The sequence below is a fragment of the Manacus vitellinus genome, unplaced genomic scaffold (genome assembly GCF_001715985.3).
Source record: "Manacus vitellinus isolate BGI_N305 unplaced genomic scaffold, ASM171598v3 scaffold_82_pilon, whole genome shotgun sequence".
Lineage (NCBI taxonomy): Eukaryota > Metazoa > Chordata > Aves > Passeriformes > Pipridae > Manacus > Manacus vitellinus.
In genome coordinates this window covers 920,937-940,454 of record NW_021940828.1, presented here as the reverse complement: position 1 = coordinate 940,454, position 19,518 = coordinate 920,937, and the positions used below count along the sequence as shown (strand labels likewise).

General features: G+C 47.5%; 1 protein-coding gene across 1 annotated transcript; it reads left to right on the top strand.

The window, feature by feature from the left end:
- The first annotated feature begins 7 nt into the window (after positions 1-7).
- Positions 8-16,364, top strand: PRSS55 (serine protease 55). Its single transcript, XM_018085528.2, has 5 exons — positions 8-184; positions 1,055-1,244; positions 2,089-2,336; positions 4,517-4,656; positions 16,011-16,364. Exons 1-5 carry the CDS (start codon positions 100-102, stop codon positions 16,317-16,319), a joined length of 972 nt encoding a protein of 323 aa, XP_017941017.2. The 5' UTR covers positions 8-99; the 3' UTR covers positions 16,320-16,364.
- Positions 16,365-19,518: the final 3,154 nt, after the last annotated feature.

The window sequence follows — 19,518 nt, the reverse complement described above, 5'->3', positions numbered from 1 at the left end:
AGAGCTGTGTTGACATGGAATGCAGACGCTTCTGAGGTGTCTGCAGAGGCATCACTGCTCTGAATCTTGGGGAACAGTGTTGTTCCAAGATGGATTGAAATGCTGCTTCTTGTCATCTCCTGTTTAACTTCTCTGATCGGCAGCGCCGCTGCTGCCGGTGGCCGTGCAGGATATTCACACGTGGGTGAGTGAAACAGGCCTGGGATTGCTCCTTGGACCTCGTGGTCTTGTTCAGCCTGATGCTGAACCTTCCACTGCCTAAACAAGGATTTTATCCAGACTGCTTATGGGGGGGTCCTGCCCACCCCCAAACTGCTGGGGCAGTGCTTGGCAGAGCGTGGGTTTGGGGAGGGGACAGGGACATTAGGATCAGGTGTACAGATCATGGAGCAGGTCAAGGGAGGGGATTCTCAGCCTCCACCCTTGTGAGACCCCACCTGCAGAGCTGCATCCAGCTCTGGGGAACAACAGCAGAAGGATGTGGAGCAGCTGGAGCGAGTCCAGAGGAGGCCACGGAGATGCTCCGAGAGCTGGAACCCCTCTGCTCTGGAACCAGGCTGGGAGAGCTGGGGGGGTTCACCTGGAGAAGAGAAGGATCCAGGGAGACCTTGGAGCCCCTTCCAGTGCCTAAAGGGGCTCCAGGAGAGCTGGAGAGGGACTGGGGACAAGGGCCTGGAGGGACAGGACCAGGGGGAATGGCTTCTCATTGCCAGAGGGAAGGATTAGATGGGATATTGGGAAGGAATTCCTGGCTGTGGGGGTGGTGAGGCCCTGGCACAGGTTGCCCAGAGAAACTGTGGCTGCCCCATATCTGAAAATGTCCAAGGCCAAATTGGACAGGGCTTGGAGTAACCTGGGATAGTGGAAGGTGTTCCTGCAGGGATATGACAGGGTGTGGAATGAGATGGTTTTTAAGGTCCCTTCCAACCCAAACCATTCCATGATTTCATACATATTATAGACCAGTGCTCTGCATGCTGTCCTGTCCCTCCAGCTGAGCTACACAGGCAGTGGCACTCTTGAACATGTCCCACATGTCTCATTTTGTCCCCAGAGTGTGGCCTCCGACCATCCTTTGAGTCCTTCCTGGAGACTGGCAAGAGGATCGGGACAGGGAGATCTGTGCAGCTGGGAGAGTTCCCGTGGCACGTGAGCATCCAGAGCCACAGGAAGCACATCTGTGGAGGCACCATTATCAGTGCCCTGTGGATTTTAACTGCTGCCCATTGCTTTGCCAAAGAGCTGTGAGTACTCCAGGGAAGGGAGGACAGCCCAGGCACAATGGGGTGGTAACACTCCTCCTTGTGGGTGTAGGTTATGGATGTTCTTGGGGTCAAACACAATGTATATGTGACTGAGCCCTTAAAATGGGAATTTTCTCCTTTGGGGAAAACAGCCCCATTTTTGAACACAGAAATGTGCAGAAACCACGAGGAGCAGAAAGGGAATACTTTCAGGAATGGTCTGAGCAGCCTTGTGTCATCATACCCATGATGATGTTCTGGGTGCCCCAAGCATTTCCTGTCCATCTACAAATGCTGTGGCACCTTGTAAAAAGTGACATACTCCATTCCATCTTATTCTAATCCCCAAATTATCTTTGCTTTCTCATAGAAAACACCTTTACCTCATGGAGACTCTGATTTCAAACAAACAATTTCTGGATAAATTCATCCCATGCAATGCCCAGGGATGGAGTCCAGCTCTCTGTGAGCCTCCTCCAAAATTTGGCAGGTCCAAGAGCTGAGACTGCTCAGTGACAAAGGACCTGTGGCACCACAGCCTGGAGCAGCTGGCTGGGGGCAGTGTGGCCCGAGCAGCCAGCCCAGGGCACAGTGATCCAAAAGATCCAGCCCATTCCATCTGTTTGTTGGTAACTGGGTTATTTGTATCCTGGTTGCACTCACATTCTACCTCTGGAAATCATCTTTACCTGAAAGTGAGGGTAGATTTCCATGGAATTTATGGGTGAACTACCTGTGCCATTTGCTGGCCATCCCTCTACCCTGCTCAGGGGGAAGAGACACCTACCTTTAGGACCCAAATCCTTCATGTTTACTATGTCTCCACTGCTATTTTGTTTATAAGGCCACCAGATCTCACTGTTGTAGTGGGGGGAATCAACCTCAGTGTCCCGCTGGAAGAACACAAACCGGACAGCTTGATCCTCCACGAGAACTTCAACACCACGAGCATGGCAAATGACATAGCCCTGATCCTGCTCAGCTCTCCCATCGAGTTCAGCAAGGAGAAAATTCCCATCTGCCTGCCCTTCATGTGTGACATCCATACCTGGCAGCACTGCTGGGCTGCTGGCTGGGAGAACACAAGTGCAGGTGAGGCTCTGTCAGGAGGTGGTTTTGCTAGTGGAGGAGGGGTTTGAGCCATTTCAAGGAGATGTTCACTCCCAGGAGGGGTTATCCACACTAACTTCCACGCCCTACCCCCCTGGTTAGCACTTCCAGACCTTCACAGCTCCTACATACCCACCAATTCTCTGTTCAGTGCAAGAACCAGTCACCTACTGACCCCCAGAGCAAAGTCAGGTGTGTGTGTTCAAGCTGAAACCTTAGAGCCACCTTTGCTCTGCAGGAGCCCAAACTTTGGACCCATTTTTTGGCACCCAAATTAAGACAAAGATGGTTAAGAAGAATCATAGAATCACAGAATGGTTTGGGACCCTAAAGCTCATCTCGTTCCAACCTCCTGCCATGGGCAGGGACACCTTCCACTATCCTAGGTTGCTCCAAGACCCTCCAACCTGGCCTTGAACACTTCCCATCTTGTAGGATCCTTGTGGGTCATTTCCAGCTCAGGATATTCTATGATTCACCCAGTTAGGCTGGGTCTAAAGTGGTCTGGAACAAGGGAAATTAAGGTCTAGGGTTGTCTTTGGCTTAATGCCTCCACGAGCCAGATTGACTCTGGTGTTGGCCACCCCTTTTTTTTCCACTCATTTAGAACAGCAGATTGCTGTTGCTAATTGCTCTTGTTTAAGCCCTAATGAAAGTAGTTCCAGCACTGACTGTGACCCAAAATGTCTATCCTGAACAAATGTCACTAAATAGTGAGTGAACTATTTCATTAGTGAGAAGAATTAATCAGGACAGCGTGGGCAGGGCGGTGCCTTTGGATTCAGCAATCCTTCCTAGGATGTAGAGTGAATGTCCCATTTCATCCTCGCTATTCTACTCCAAAGGGCTGCTGTCTCCCCTCTGAAACTGCATTTTCCTTCCTAGTCTTCATTTTGCTCATGTAACAGTAATACAAACACTGTGTCATAGCTGTGAAACTCTCCTGTTTCACCAAGGTAACATGTTCTGAGGAACAGAAATGCAGTGGCTGTTCAGAGTCCCTCTGAGGCGTGGCAGGATTTCTCTTTAGCTCATCTCTTTGCAAAATTCATAGTGTAGCTCCAGAGATTGGCCTCTTGCTGCTGTGTGGGCTCAGCTGACACTGATTCTGTTATCCAAAAACCACTGTCGATGTGCTCAGCCCTGGCACACCGCTGATGAGAGGGATGTGTGATGTTGTGATGGTGTGATGAGGCCACAGCAAGCAGTGCAGGATCATGGGATGGTTTGGAGGGTGACCAAAAGACTGAAAATATGCCAGTGGGCTACTTGGAAAACCCACTAATTTCACCTACATTTATCTCTAAAGCAAACGTGAGTCTGAAGGATAAAACAGAGACCTTCAGATCATTAGAAACTCACTCCTTCTGTATTTTACTGAGCTAAATCCTCCCAGCACATTCAGGAAACTGTGACTCAATGGTAAGATCTAAAACACAGAAGATTGTCAGGTGACTTTCCAGCTAAGATGGGGGCATTCCGTGGAAGTGCCCACGGATGACAATCCTTTGCTGTAGGCATCTCCAAGGAGATGGAGCACCTCTGCTCTGGAGGCACCAGAGTACTGAATAATCTCTGATAACTGGGATTATTCAGCCTGGAGAAGAAAAGGCTCCACGGAGACCTCAGAGTCCCTTCCAGTGCCTAAAGGGGCTCCAAGAGAGCTGGAAAGGGACTTGGGACAAGGGCCTGGAGGAACGGGACATGGGGGAATGGCTTTAAGCTGAAGGAGGGTAATTTAGATGGGACATTAGGAAGAAACTCGTCCCTGTGAGGGTGGGGAGGGCCTGGCACAGGTTGCCCAGAGAAACTGTGGCTGCCCCGTCCCTGGAATTGTTCAAGGCCAGGTTGAACAAGGCTTGGAGCAACCTGGGCTAGTGGAAGGTGTCCCTGCCCATGGCAGGGGGTGGAACTGGATGAACTTTAAGCTCCTTCCAACTCAAACCATTCTGCAGTCCTATGAGAAAGCCAAGAGCACAAACTCATCCTTGCTGACATTTGGAGAGCCCCTGGAAGCCCCTGTGACCCCAAGACCCTGTGGTTGCGTCCTGAGACTCCCTTGCCCTGAGATGCTTTCCACATTCAGCCGAGATCAGTCCCAGGGCAGGTCTCCAGCTGCTCTGCAGGTTTGTTCATGGTTCTCTTCCCACTTTCTGGAGCAGATGCTGTGCCAGCATCCCACGTGCTGCAGAAAGCGCGGGTGAAGCTCATCAGCAGGGAGCAGTGCCTGAAGCAGATCCCACAGCTCCGGGAGAACGTGATGTGTGCTGAGGTGGAGGAAGGAGAAGGAGGCAACTGCCAGGTAAAGTGACCAACATTCCCTCAGCCCAGGGCGAGGCAGTGCTGCTTCACCACCAGGTTACATACTGACAGGAGACAGGAATGTTTGTCCTGGAGGGTCAAAGCAAAAGAATGGGGAGAAAAGTTTGGGCCAGGAGTGTTTAATCTGAATATTAGAAATGTTTATCAGGTGAGGTTTTGGCTCTGATCCAAATGTCCTTTGCTGGCATGGCAGGTTGGTCCATGGGTGCCAGGACTAGTCCCATCTTGCTACAGAGTGGTACTGATAGAGGAAGATAGACTTTTTAAGCTAAATTAGGAAGAGTTTGAGCAGCAATTGGTATCAGGCAGCTGACACAAACACCCGAGTGAGGCAAAACTGACTCAGAACTTGTGCCCTCAGAACATATTCCACCCTCAGGATTTCTGACCTGATGGCAAACAGTCTCAAGGCCAAAAAACACTTTATCTTTTGTATCATCCAACCTCCAGCCCCTCCTCTGAGAGCCTGTGTAGGAGGCTCTCCTGCAGCCTCCATGCTCCACTGGGCAAGGATTTTAGAATCACAGGGTGGTTTGGGTTGGAAGGGACCTTAAAGACCACTCAGTTCAACCCTCCTGCCATGGGTAGAAACACCTCCCACTATACCAGGTTGCTCTGACCCCCATCCAATACCATCTTAGATGTGAGTGTGTGTTTGGAGAGGGATGGATGGGCAGGCACACGTATGGAAGCTTCATCCCATAGGAATTATTCATTAAAGGAAGTAAAAATGCACCCAGGACAGAGAGAGATCACCTGTCCTTGGGGCAAAGACAGTGGTTGCAAGGACCAGGGACTGCAAACCCATGGCAAGCCAGGCCTGTAGCAGGGCAGGGAAGGAGAAATTTGCTTTGCAAAATGATTTTTTGATTAGCCAGGGAGCATCTGCCTCTGCAACCATTCAAGTTGTGACTTTCACCTCCATTCGATTCAATCAAAAGTTTTAAAAAGAAACCTGCCATGGGATAACATTAACATGATTAAGGAGTGCACTTCCCAGCCCAGTCTGGAGTTCTGTGGGTGAATTATGCTGGTGAAACAGCGAGAGCATTTGTACCCAGAGAAATGAATCTCCCGTATTCGGAAAGCTGATGAGGGAGCTATTTTGATCAACAATAATGTCAGAGTTATCTGAGAAATGAACTAGGAATGTGAGCTTTCCAAGCAATGGAAGCACATGAGGATTGCATGTGGGATATTGGTCAGGATCCAGCACCTGCACACTTTTTGTGGGAGCTTGGCCAGGCAGGAAAGTCTCACAACCTGAAACAATGAGAGCAGGAGAAAACCAGACCCTAGGCTGGAAGTGGAGCCCTTCGGGGGACAAACAAGTGACATGATTTTTCATCAGAATTTGCTAACTTGCATTTTGCTGATGGGTGGTTTTCTGGGAAGTACTGATTAAAGTCGGGGACAGCACATTTTGGCCTCACTAGGCTGGTTCAGGAATTTGGTGGCTTGTCCATGAACAGATTACTTGCTAATGGACTGGGAGGCCAGGGCTGGACCTGATGTTTATTCTGCAGCAGGGATCACTGGAGGAAATCACAGAATCACTGAGGTTGGGAAAGACCTCCAAGATCATCAAGTCCAACCTGTGACCAATCCCAACCTTGTCACCCAGCCCAGAGCACTGAGTGCCACATCCAGTCCTTCTTTGAACACCTCCAGGGATGGGGACTCCACCACCTCCCTGGGCAGCCCCTTCCAATGTCTAACCACCTTTTCATGAAGAAATTCTTGAAATTCTTGTCCAACCTGACCCTCCCCTGGCACAGCTTGAAGCAATTCCTTCTTGTCCTGTCCCTTGTTCCCCGGGAGCAGAGCCTGACCCCCCTGGCTTCCCCCTCCTGTCAGGGAGTTGCAGAGCCAGAAGGTCCCCCCTGAGCCTCCTTTTCTCCAGGCTGAGCCCCCCCAGCTCCCTCAGCTGCTTCTGGTGCTCCAGCCCCTTCCCCAGCTCTGTTCCCTTTCCTGGATGTGCTCCAGCCCCTCAATGTCCTTGTCTGAGGCGCCCAGAGCTCGACAATTCATCTGCCCTGGGCAGAGGGTGAGGCACTGTGGACACTGCCACCTATTGAGCTCTGCTTGTCTGTAAAGATTCCGGGGTTTGTGTCAAAGGAGAATGAGGCCGGATTTCAAAAGACCTAAATCCTTTACAAAGTCATCACTGTCATGGACACAGAGCAGCCCTGGGCATGGTGTTGGTCTGTGCCAACCAGCTGTCTCATGGATGACTTCCAGACACAGCTCCAGCTTTTGCATGGATCAAGAGCCACCCACAGTAATCATTTTGGAGGGGCTAGGAAAGAGGAGAAGCTCAGGCAAGGCAGAGACTCCAGATCAGGGAACAAGCCCTGGAGAGGCTGAGTTTGTTACTCTAGCTGTGATCCCAGGAAACCACGCCTGGCATAGCCACATGATCTGTCTGGACACAGAGCACATAAAAGCCTTACAATTAACCTGAGCTTTGCTGAGTATCAGGATACACGTGTTCATGTCCAGAGCCAGGCTAAGGCAGGAAAGTTGCTGGACTTGAGGTGGTAAGTCTACATGATCCACATCTGGATCCAAGGCTTTGAACTGTGATGGAGAGAATGACTTTTTACACTGGCAAGTAGTGACAGGACAAGGAGGAATGGTTTTGAACAAAAAGAGAAAAGATTTGGGTTAGATGTTAGTAAGAAATTCTTGGCTGTGAGGGTGGTGAGGCCCTGGCACAGCTTTCCCGGAGAAGTTGTGGCTGCCCCATCCCTGGAAGTGTCCAAGGCCAGGTTGGACGGGGCTTGGAGCAACCTGGGATAGTGGAAGGTGTCCTCACCCATGGCAGGAGGGTTGGAATGAGATGACCTTTAAGGTCCCTTCTCATCCAAACCATTCCATGATTCAAAGAATTTATGGTTCCATCCTCAGTGTTTACCCTGTGTTCCATTTTTGTGCCAGATTTCCCCCGTTGCAGGTTAAAGTTGATTTATGTGAATAACTACAGTCCCACCAGTATCTCCACCAGTATCATGTAGAACGTTTATCCTACCGCCCACTGCCTTAGTACCCCTGTGGCAAAAGGACACAGAATCACAGAATCATTAAGGTTGGAAAAGACCTCTGAGATCCTCAAGTCCAACCTGTGACTGGCCCCCACCTTGTCACCCAGCCCAGAGCACTGAGTGACATGTCCAGTTGTTTTCTGAACACCTCCAGGGGTGGGGACTCCACCACCTCCCTGGACAACGACTTCCACTGCCTGTCCACCTTTTCCATGAAGAAATTCTTCCTGCTGTCCGACCTGACCCTCCCCTGGCACAGCTTGAGGCCATTTCATGAATAGAAAGTCCATGAATAAAAAGGCTCAGACATTTCACCAGCTGCCATCATGCCAGTACCAGACAAGACTAATTTGTGGATGACTGACCATATTCCTATAATAACTCAAGGAGATTGAATAGCAGAGCTCCCAAGTATTTGTACTTGAAAAAAAATAATCCATTCACTTAAAAAGCAAAATCTATTATATCCCAATTCCCTCGCAGTTCTGCAGACAAATATATAGATTGACTGTGAATTAACACTAACAGGAGCTGTAATTGACTTATAGTTCTATTTAGTCACAAACATTAGCATTAATGGATGTTCATGGGGTACAAGTGCTAAGGAACAGACACTAAAGATGGCCTATGTATTATTTTTTGTGTGTGCTACATTTCTTCCATGACCCCATGAACCACAATTGATGTCTAATTCCTTGCTTTCTTAAGCACCTTTTGTCAGGCTCTGATGCAATGGTAACTTGAACAATAATTAGAGTATAAGGGACTCACAAAGCAAATGCCTCCCTTCAGTGCCTTCCCTGCCCAGGCAAAATTCAGTAAATGGCCCAATTATATTTCAGAGAGGCTGTGGGGGCAGCTCTGGATGTGGTGATTAGGATGGAGCGTGTTCAGCTGGAGTCACAGTTCATGTGCAGTTCAGGTCAGCAGCAGACGAAGGGGGGCCCAGTCCCTGGCCTGACTTTCAGGGAAGGAATCCTTGTGTGGCCCCAAGAGCAGTGGGATGGTCCCAGCTCATGGGCTGCAGGTATCTGCCCCCTCCCACAGACTGTAGCAGGAGGTGGTTTTGGCCATGGGATCATAGAATGATTGGAATTGGAAAGGATCTTAAAGATCATCTCATCCCACACCCTTGCCATGGGCAGGGACACCTTCCACTAGTCCAGGTTGCTCCAAGACCTGTCCAACCTGGCCTTGGACACTTCCAGGGATGGGGCAGCCACAGCTTCTCTGGGAAAGCTGTGCCACCACCCTCAGAGGAAGAATTCATTCCTAATATCCCATCTAACTCTGCCCTCTGTCAGGTTAAAGTCATTCCCCCTTGTCCCATCTCGGATAAATGTCTGAAATGATGCCAGGATGCATTTGGGGCTCTGGATCTTGATTCCTTTAGTTCTGTGAAAAAGCAGGGAAGGACTTCTTTTGTTCAGCTGCAATATGTCCTGCCCACATGTACTATCAGCAGCTTGGAAAGGGAAAAATCCCTTTACAGCATCTGGGATGCTCAGGGCTCTCACCCCACACAGCTGGAGCAATAGTGGTAGTTGTTGTGCAAGTCTGGGTGGGATTTATTCAGCCAGATTACAAATGTCTTTTCTATAACCATCAGCATCCACACAACCATCTTTCCATCAACAGGAAGAAAAAAAAAACACTTTTGGCAAGTGAGTCACTGAGACTCTTTTAACCACCTATTTTAAAATGACATCAATCTGTGTGTGTGTGTGTGTTTATTGCTCCCCATTAACTAAAATCAAGCTGAAGATATTTGGGTTGGAGACACTTGGCTCCAAGGTAGGACAGTTGCCTACATCTAAATATCCAGTGCTGTTTTAGATATCCCAGGATATCCCCCTGGTATCCCACTGCTCCCACCTCAGTCCACACCCCAGTGCCAATAATGTGACTGCAATGGGAACCTGACACTGGAAAAGCTCTTGCACTCTTTCACAAGTTCTTGAATCCTTTTGCTGGTCCTAACGTGGCTCCAAAACTGCAAAGGAAGACCTGTAAGATGCAATCTTTTAAAGAAAAAAAGTCTGCAAATGACAATTAGGTCCATAAAGGTAAATTATCATGGATTCAAGGGGAAGATCACAAACCAGGATAGTGTGGGCAGTCCCTCAGGCTGCTTAAAATACCCAAACAGGGGGGATGAGTGATGGTGTGGCTGCAGCCCTTTGGGATGGGGAGTATCCATATGAGTGAGGTCTGAGGTTGTAGGTCCTTCTGCCCATCAGACAAAGGTCTCCTTGGGGCCAGAAGTCAAAACTAACTGCATTTCAGCTCTGAACTATACAAAATTACTGAATTTTTGTACCTTACCTTAATATTTGTTGTACCTTACCTTAATATTGGAATCACAGAATCGCTGAGGTTGGAGATCATCGAGTGCAACCACTCCCCCAGCACTGCCAAGGCCACCACTAACCCATGGCCCCAAGTGCCATATCTACAGGTTTTTTGAACACTTACAGGGATGATGACTCTGGGCAGCCTGTTCCAATGCCTGCCCACCCTTTCAGTGAACAATTTTTTTCATAATATTTAATCTAAACCTCCTCTGGCAGAACTTGAGGCTGTGTCTTCTACTCCTATCGAAAAGAGTAACCCATTCCCTATCCCTCTCATGGATTTTCCATCACTGAACTGTCACTACCACCATGAGAAGAGTTTTTTCCCTAAGGGATAGATTGCTTTATGTAGGAAGGTGTCCTGGGGAAGCTCCAGGACAAAGCAGTAAAAAGGTGTTACTGCATTTGCAGTCTCTTACATTTGCACTGGAGTGTTCTTGGTGTTCAGCTCACAAGAACCAGAACACTTTTCCTGCATCCCAGGGTTTTAGAGGGCTTTCATCATTCTATCATTTTATGATGTGGGTAGACAAGTGAGTACATTCAGGCTGTGGTGCCTTAATTTCATCTGTCAAAAATTAATTCCTATTGCAAGGACCTGGGATGTTGATGATGTCGGATGTCTGTTCTGCTTTCTTCCTCTGGGTCATAGCTTTTGGTCCCTCAAATTGAAGCTGCTTGGGGTCCAGCATGACTTTGTGTGCCTGGTGGGTGAGGCTGTGGGGAGCAGAACACCTCTGGAGCCAGCTGGACACCAAATCCCAGTGTTTGTGCTTTCCCTGGGATTGGGGGAATGGGTGTGATGACTCAGAGGAGCCACTTCTCGTTCAGTTCCCATGAGTCAATACAGCTTTGAGGGAGAGCCATGACTCACAGGCACATCCAAATTCTCTGAAGGAGTTGCCAAGCAGGTGGCAGAGGGTGATCCAACCATCTAACACAAACTGAGATTTCCAAAACTCTCACCAAAGGTTCGTGGAGAAATCCAACCACCATGAAGTGGAAGGGCTTCAGTTTGAAAGGGAGTCAACACAGAGGAAGGACTTGAATGGAGAAAGGGCTTCCAAGGAGAGTTATGTTGGCATCCATCAAGGAATTGTGATGTTCAAGGAGGGCAAATGCTGAGATGACTAAGTTGGCCACAGCATTATTCCAAGTGGTCAGAGTGGAAGCTGACTGCAGCAGGACTCACTGTTCTGAGTGACTGGAGGCTAAAACAGATGCAGAAGGTTAAAGAGCAGATGCAGCTCATTATTGATAAAGAAAAATAATGGATACAGGGAGAGGCAACTCCAGCTGTTCACTTGCCATAATAGGCTCTAATTTAGCTATTACCACATAAGAACTTGGAGTAACTGTGGATAGTCCTTCAAAAACATCAGCCTGAGGCTCTGTGGAGGTCAAAAAGGCAATGAGAGCATTATGAATTATTAGGACAGGAAAAGGTAGCAAAGCAAATGTGTGGTGCCAGGGCAATAATCATGTGAGTCCATGCCTTGTGTGCTGAGTGTGATTCTTGTCCACTCCATCTGAGAAAGGAGTGGCAATTTTAGAAAAGGAGGGAAGTAGAGTAGGAAGGATGACCAGGGACATGGAACAGCTTCTGGCAGAGCAGGGAATAACAGAGCAAGGCTCTGAGGCTTGTAAAAGTGATGTCTGATGGGGATGTGACAGAGAATTCTGAATTCCTGAGCAGCACAGAGAGGAGTCAAGAACTGTCCTTGTGTCATGTTGCTCCAAAGACATGAAGGAGGGGTGTCTGAGGGCCTTATCAGGCAGCAGATTTAAAACAAAGAGAAGGAAGTGTTTTCTCATCCATCAGATAATTAAACTATGGAAGTCACCGACCAGGATGTTGTGGGTATTTATCCTAAGGGATAAATGGATTCGAAAAGCAATTAGGGGACTTCCTGGATGGAGATCTCTCCGAGGCTATTAACTGCTGTGATGTAAATACAACTCTGTAAATACTTGTGCTGTTTCTCATTCTCCTTCCCTGAGCACTTGCTGCAGATGACAGTCAGAGACAGGAGTCTGGGCCACATGGGGCCTTGGCCAGATGCATTTTAACTGTTTGTGCCACCCCAGTTACTAATGGGCCGTGCTGACATCATGGATGGATTTGGGTGGTCTTCTCCCATTTTTCATCATGAGGATGGAGGGGCAAAGTAGCTGGAGGGTCTCACCTGAGATCTCAAAGGGTTTGTATGAAAGCGGTCCAGGTGCCCCGTGTTACCTGGTTCATTTTTGATACCTGCACACTAAAATGGCCACAGCCTCCTTCCTCCCACCTTTCTCCAAAGACAGCTTGAAACAACTGAAGAATCCTGTGTTTGCCTTTGCTTCCAGCAGCCAGGGCAGCTCTGCTGGCCAGTGCTGTGATTCACATGCTGATTGTCTCCAATTTACACAGAGCTTACCAACATGAAAATGAAACCAGCAATGACTTGCAGGGATTGTGTATCCATCTAATGAGGATCAGATGAGTTGTTCTCCCTCCCCTGGAGCTTCTCCCACCTCAGAAGATTTATGTGGCTGAACGTGTTTGTTCTGATCAATCACTGTGTTGCAGACACGAATACAAATATAAAAGGGAGAAGATTACACTTTTGATCCAAAGCCCGCTAAAGTCAGCAGAGAGGCTCCTGATGCTCACAAAAACGAGGGGGAGAAAGATGAAACTTTTGGTTCTGCTCCAGTGAACAAAGAACCTTGTTAGTCAGTGACAGATTTTGTACAACCCAGAGCTATCTGTCAGTGAATACATCATTGCTCTCACCTCTCCTAATAGGAGGATTAACATGTTTAAGGCACGAATTCAGCACCAGATCTGATTTGTCGTGGTTGCTTTTCACTCCTCTCCTAGATGGAAACATGCAACAGAAGCAAAGATGCTATTTTTAGTTGGTTTCTTTTTTTTCTATCCAGAAACTTGGCACTTAGACTGAAAAGCAGGAGCTTTCAGGTATCTGCTGCGTGTTGGTGACCACAAGTATTTCACCACCAGGATACAGGAGCCTGAAAGCAGCATTTAATAATTCTTCGATCCTCAGAGTCGTTAACCTGAGCGTTCATTAAATTAGTGTCACTGGAAGCATCACAGAGATGAGATAATTGTCCCAGCACTCCAAAACTTGCTCCTCCCACACCCTCTCCTACACAGGGATGGAAAACCTTGGGCTGGCATTTCTGGGAGCTTAAGGTGGATACAGGGATATTCAGAAGTGTCCAAGAACTGAATTTATTTTCTCCATCTTTAGTCCTGTAAAAACCAGGTTACTGATTCATCCGGGCTCCTGCTATAATTATGTGAGCGACATTATCACACGGAGGGGATGATTTAGCCCACACTGTGATAAAATCATCACATTAAATAGCTGAAGTTGAGAGAAATGGCATATTAGAAGTAGCACCCATGAAGCAGAGCAGCTCAGCCCACATGGAAAGGGATCTGAAGCAGGATTTGGGTCTCGGAGCTTGTGGATTAGGGAAATGGATTTGCAGCTGCTGCCTGGGCTGTCACAGCATTGCCGAACTCCCTCCCTGCCCAGGTTTTAAATCGTGATCCCTCTTTCCCCACCAACCAAATGGACATGGTTAAAGAGGCAAAGAGAGAAGAGCAGACCTGATTTGAAAGGAAAACTGCATGAGGCATGGCTTAAATAGGGATTCCTGGCTCTGCTGTTGCCTCGTGCAAATCACATCCCGTTTCTGCCGTGGAGTTCTCGTCTCCGAAACGCAATAAGACATTTCCCCCAAGGACAGTCATGGAATTAACTGGTGTTTAAAAGATCCTTTGCAAGTGTGAACAGCCCCTAAGCTGGACATTGAAAATGATCTGCCCCATGGTGGGCAGGGGCTCCACCAGTGCTAAAAACCTCCAGCGATGGGAAGAGCTGGAATAGGAGCAGGCAGGGCTGTGAGCTGCTGCGTCACCGCCTCGCGCTCTCCCCGCTCCATTTATCATCTTTGAGTGGGAGGCTCCGAGCGCCTTCCTCTCACTGCCAGGATAATACAGTTTGGCCTGTTCCTGCCCTGAGGGAATCAGCAGCAAAATTCCCAGTAATTGAGCTGTGAGTGGATGTTCATTCATTCAAACAGGATGCCATCGCCAAGGACACCGATAATGCACGGGAGCCAAGGTCACTGCAAGGTCACTCGTGTCATTCACACGAATTCTTGGCTGAAATAGGATTGGGAAATGTCTTTGGGTGCTGAGTCTGAACAGGGTCTATCAGCACCACCTGACTGCAGGCACCACTGCTATTACTACAATAACACCGTTTCAGTGCCGATTTGTGTTTGGACTCAATGATCTTGAAGTTCTTTTCCAGCCTAAAGACTCTGTGGTCCTTGTGGGCACCTTCCAGTTCAGAATGCTCTTTGATTCTGTAAACATTCCCACTGTATTTATCTTAATTTCTCCCTCCTGTATGCATTTTGAACAAAAAAAAAAAAACGAAACAGGGAAAAAAAGAATATTAATGACCTGGGCTCTCCATCTAGTGGAGTAGGAATTCAGCCATAAACTTTAGTGAGTGCTGATGAGCTGCACAAGGGACCACAGTGCCTTCCTTGCTTGTTAATTAATGTGTGTTAGCTCAGGGTGGCTGCTGGAGGAAGAGGCTTCATCCATTAATGACAGAGATGTTTCTCTCACTAGTGTGCAAACAGGGAAGGACAACATTTCCCAGTAAAGTCTGCTGTCTTGGGAAATGGGTTTGTGTTGAATTTATTCACCATATGTGCTGAAGAAAAGGTGGAAAAAAGATGCAAACCCACCGTGGAAGGAAATTTATTTATGGCAGGGGCTGCACAGCACCGAAGATGTACAAAGAAATATGGAATGGTTTGGGTTGGAAGGGATCTTAAAGATCATCTCATTCCAATCCCTTGCCATGGGCAGGGACACCTTCCACTAGTCCAGGTTACTCCAAGCCCTGTCCAACCTGACCTTGGACACTTCCAGGGATGGGGCAGCCACTGGTTGCTTCTGGGTAACTTGTGCCAGGGCCTCCCCACCCTCACAACCATGAATTCTTTCCTAATCTCCAACCCAAATCTACACTCCTTCAGCTTAAAACCATTCCCCCTTGTCCTGTCCCTCCAGGCCCTTATCCCAAGTCCCTCTCCAGCTCTCCTGGAGCCTCTTTAGGCACTGGAAGAGGCTCTAAGGTCTCCCTGAGCCTTCTCTTCTCCAGGTGACCCCCCCCAGCTCTCCCAGCCTTTCCTCAGAAAAGGTTGTATCTGCCTGGGTGGATTTTTTGCTGATTTCTTTTCTCCCTGGGGTTGTGTCCAGAGATTCCATAGCTAGATGAGCTCTTGGTGTTCCAGACAGAACAGCCATCAGGAGAATCTTCCTCCCTTTGAGGTGGCTGCAATCTGCAGTTGAAGCCTTGCCCACACTGCATGAGTGATGGCTGCCTTTTTCCATCACCAGGCAAGCTTTCAGTGAAATCCCTCTGGTTTCAGGAAGGATTTGTCATGATTATTGCTCATCTCCTGTCCAATTTCTGGATGCCAGCCCCCAAAATTCACAGTGGCAGGGACCCAGCACCCACACGCACCAGTCTGGCAGAGAAGTCAAGGACTGAATGAGCAGTCACAGCAAATGTCCCTTTTCACTCCTGGATGTTGTCTCATGCTGACAGGTTTCAGGGATCCTCCTGGGACCACGGGAGCATGTGGAAAAGCCTGGGAAGGACAGGGCAGTGCATTGAACCAGAGTTTGGGACTGTTCTCCTCTTACCTTCTGTATCTATTTATTCTACAGCATCTTGGGACTGAGCTGTGAAATTTTGAATCCAAATTTCCTTTTTCCTCCAACTCCTCACAAAACTGGGACAGAGTTTGATTTTCCCAGTCAGCCTATGTGAAACAGCTGCTATGAGGGCCCTGAGGTTTGATCCAGCTGTAACATCCTCCTTCTGCCACAGGTGGACAGCGGGGGACCTCTGGTTTGCAGCTACTGGAACACCATGAAGTGGTTCCAGGTCGGAATCATCAGCGAGGAAAAGCCAAACCACAAGATTTTAACGTCTGTTTACAGCTACCTTGGCTGGATTGAGAACGAAACAGCCATAAGGGGCAAACCTTTCCTCATTGAAGGTGTGGACAGCGGGGCACGTCCCAGGGTCATTCGTTCCAGAGCTGGGGCACAGCTGGTGTTTCTTGAGCATTGTTTCCTCTTATTTATCTCTTTAGTAACAGTTAGTTTTCTTGAGAGAAGATTTTTGAACACATAATAAAAGTCAGAACTTCTATCTCATTCTCTTTCCTCTGCTGTGTGAGGCCAACCTGCTCCACCTCACTGGTGTGGACACGGACACCAACATGAGGCATCACAACGAGACAGGGGGTGGAGAAATGAAATGGCAGAGGCAGGACTTGGACAAGAGGGGCCAGAATCCTCCGAAAAACACAGTTTTCCCATGTCAGACCCAGTTATTTGCTAAGCTCAGATGCAAAGTGGAGATGTGACATCTGAAGGTGCTGATCCCCTTGGAAAGTTGAAACCTTAGGAAAGATCCTCACTTGCTTAACTGCACATAAGCTTAGCTGGTGGTAGGACAGCTCTGGGGTAATGGATCTTTAGCTAATTATTAGCTGGACTAAAGTATCCTCTATCTTGCAGCTTGGCCAAGCTAAGAGCATCTTCAGAGACCTCAGGGACATGACTATCTGTCAAATTCAGCAACTCCTTGACCCAGAAAAAGGGCAAGAAATCTTGGAAAACGCAGCATTGTATAAGTAATCAGTCTTAATTACCTGGATGGGAAACGTTGGGGTTGGGTGTTAAAAACAATAGAGAAAAATATATCTGCCTGAAGAACAGCATTCCAGGGTCTAAAGGGTCTCCAGGAGAGCTGGAGAGGGACTTGGGATAAGGGTCTGGAGGGACAGGACAAGGGGGAATGGCTTCCCACTGCCAGAGGGCAGGGTTAGATGGGATATTGGGAAGGAATTCTTGGCTATGAGGCTAGTGAGGCCCTGGCACAGGTTGCCCAGAAAAGCTGTGGCTGCCCCATCCCTGGAAGTGTTCAAGGCCAGGTTGGACAGGGCTTGGAGCCACCTGGGCTAGTGGAAGGTGTCCCTGCCCATGGCAAGGGGTTGGAAAGAAATTATATTTTAAGATCCCTTCCAACCCGAACCATTCCAGAATTCCATGATGACAGAACCGTTTTGGAGCTGTCCAGAGAATGCTGCCTTCAGACACCCCTTTGTTTTATAATAAACCAAAACTAATCCCTTGCAAGTAAATGCTAAATCAAAAGAAAATAGCTTTTTTTTTTCTCTGTTAGAGGCCTTTTACCTGCACTTCTGAAAGCTCCACATCCCAGCCCTGAGCTGGGACTCCACAGATCTTCAGTGATCTCCAGCAGCAAAGGGCATTTTGCAAAATGTGCTCTGGTGTTCACAGGGAGGTTTTTGCTTTTCTTGGAAGTGATGGGGAAGGAAGCAAACAGCAAAGTCCCCTTCATGTCCCACTTTGTATAAAAACACCTGCAATTTGCAGCAATCAGAAAACTCAGTGAATGTGCAATGGGACAGAACCTCACAAATAGGTTTTAATTACCTTGATATTTTCTGGCTAGCTGGTGGAGAAGCCTTGTAAATGAGAATTAATTCATCTACCTTAAGCTAATGCAAACCCATCTTGGCATAAAAGTCAGGCTTTATTTTCTGTGTTATCTGAGCAGAAAATAATGCTTAATTATTATTAGTTCTGAGTAATGCTTATGAAAATTGCTCCACATTAATTTCACATGGCTGACTGGCTAATGGATGCATAAGGGTCTTGTAACCCTTTGCAAAATGACTAATAAGAGCTAAAAACAAGGGGAATATATTACTTTAACAGCTATTAGTAGTAGACAGTGTCTGCTGGCATTAATACCTATATTTATTTTCCTTTCTATTAATAATATATCAACAGATTCTGGAAGCTGTGGACATCAGGAAGTATTTCCTAATGCTGCAATCCCTTCAGATACAGAATGTTCCCCCCAGGGGAAATGAGACAAGTCCTCCTGCTTGAATTATTTTCATATAGGGGTTGTATAAAACACTTTTGTCTCCAGCACAAGGCAGGCAAAAATTCTGGACTTACAGGGACCTGCAAAAGGTCTTTTCCATCAGTAGCATTTGCAAATCGATCATGGTCTGTGTTAAATGAAGTCAGGGCACTGCTGTTATGGGGTTGGACCCATGCTGCTCCTTATTTAGTCATTGGATTTGGGGAAATTTGTGCTTCTTGCCTCAGTTTCCCTACTTGGAGATCATGGAAGTGGTTTACTTTGCTAAATGGAAGCATCACTTCTGCAAATTAAGATCATCTATGAAGCTGCAAAGTAAAATAACAGGAAAGACTTTCTCCTCCTTATTTAAAACATCATAAAAATCAGTAAAGTGAATTCATCTTTGCTGCTTCATCCACTGCTCAATAATGAGGGTGAGAAAGGAAATGTTTGTTTAACATTTCCAGGCTGTAAGTAGAGCTGGTGAAAACATGTTGATGCAGTGTTTTGTTTCAAAGGTATTTGTGTTTTGAGAGAGCATCAGTTTTGATTGTGGATTTGATGGGAACATGTTTTGAGTCACTCAAAATCAAAATGCAGTGTGTCAGCAGCGTCAGCAACAGGCCAATGTGACACATGAATTGTTTAAGCTTTAAATTAAAACACTTGTGGGTTTAAAACATTTAAGTGAAAAGTTTCCAAACTGAAGAACCTCCATGTTTCTGCTTCAAGCTGCAGTTGGGGATGTTCCCTTCTTGTCTTAATTTACAGCTCATTTCTTGTTGCCCCTTCCTTCTTTCCAGATACAGATTTTGTTCGCAGCACTACACCTTTGGCAGCAAATACCAGCAGGGAAACAGGATATAGAAGTGCTTAGAGACCTGGGAAAACATCTGTAAGGGGATTCAGGGAGAAAAAAATAGGAGGATATGGGTACTCAAGCACAGAAAAGAGGCAGTCAGGGCTTGCTTGCACGTTTTGCTAAGGAGGGAAGAGAAAAAGCATCTCCTGTGAGCACTGAAGACAGGAATTTGAAAGGAAATACATCAAAGTAATTGTGGGTTAGTGCTACAGAGGTTAAGGGCTTTGTATATACACGTGTTTCCCAGTCTGCCCAATCCCAGTGGCATTTGCACACCAGCTTGAGCAGAGAGGGAAGATGGGAAGATGATGTTTGTGCAAATTTGGCAGCAAGAGCTGGTTGAGATGAGAACTGGGGAGGGCTCCAAGTAGAGTTGTGTGGCTCCACCTCAGAGAAGGAAGGTTGGAAAAGCATCAATCCATGCTCACAGGTCACTGCTGCTGTAGGAATGCAAACTTTACTCATCCTCCTAGAGGAAGGTGTCCCTGCCCACGGCAGGGAGTTGGAATGAGATGAGATTTGAGGTCCCTTCCAACCCAAACAATGCTGTGATTCTCTGATTCA

Excerpts from the sequence above, each read along its gene's own strand:
- PRSS55 (XM_018085528.2), top strand. The coding sequence starts at position 100 with ATGCTGCTTCTTGTCATCTCCTGTTTAACTTCTCTGATCGGCAGCGCC. Across the intron at positions 185-1,054 it reads TGCAGGATATTCACACGTGG|AGTGTGGCCTCCGACCATCC; the intron begins GTGAGTGAAACA and ends TTTTGTCCCCAG. Across the intron at positions 4,657-16,010 it reads GAGAAGGAGGCAACTGCCAG|GTGGACAGCGGGGGACCTCT; the intron begins GTAAAGTGACCA and ends CTTCTGCCACAG.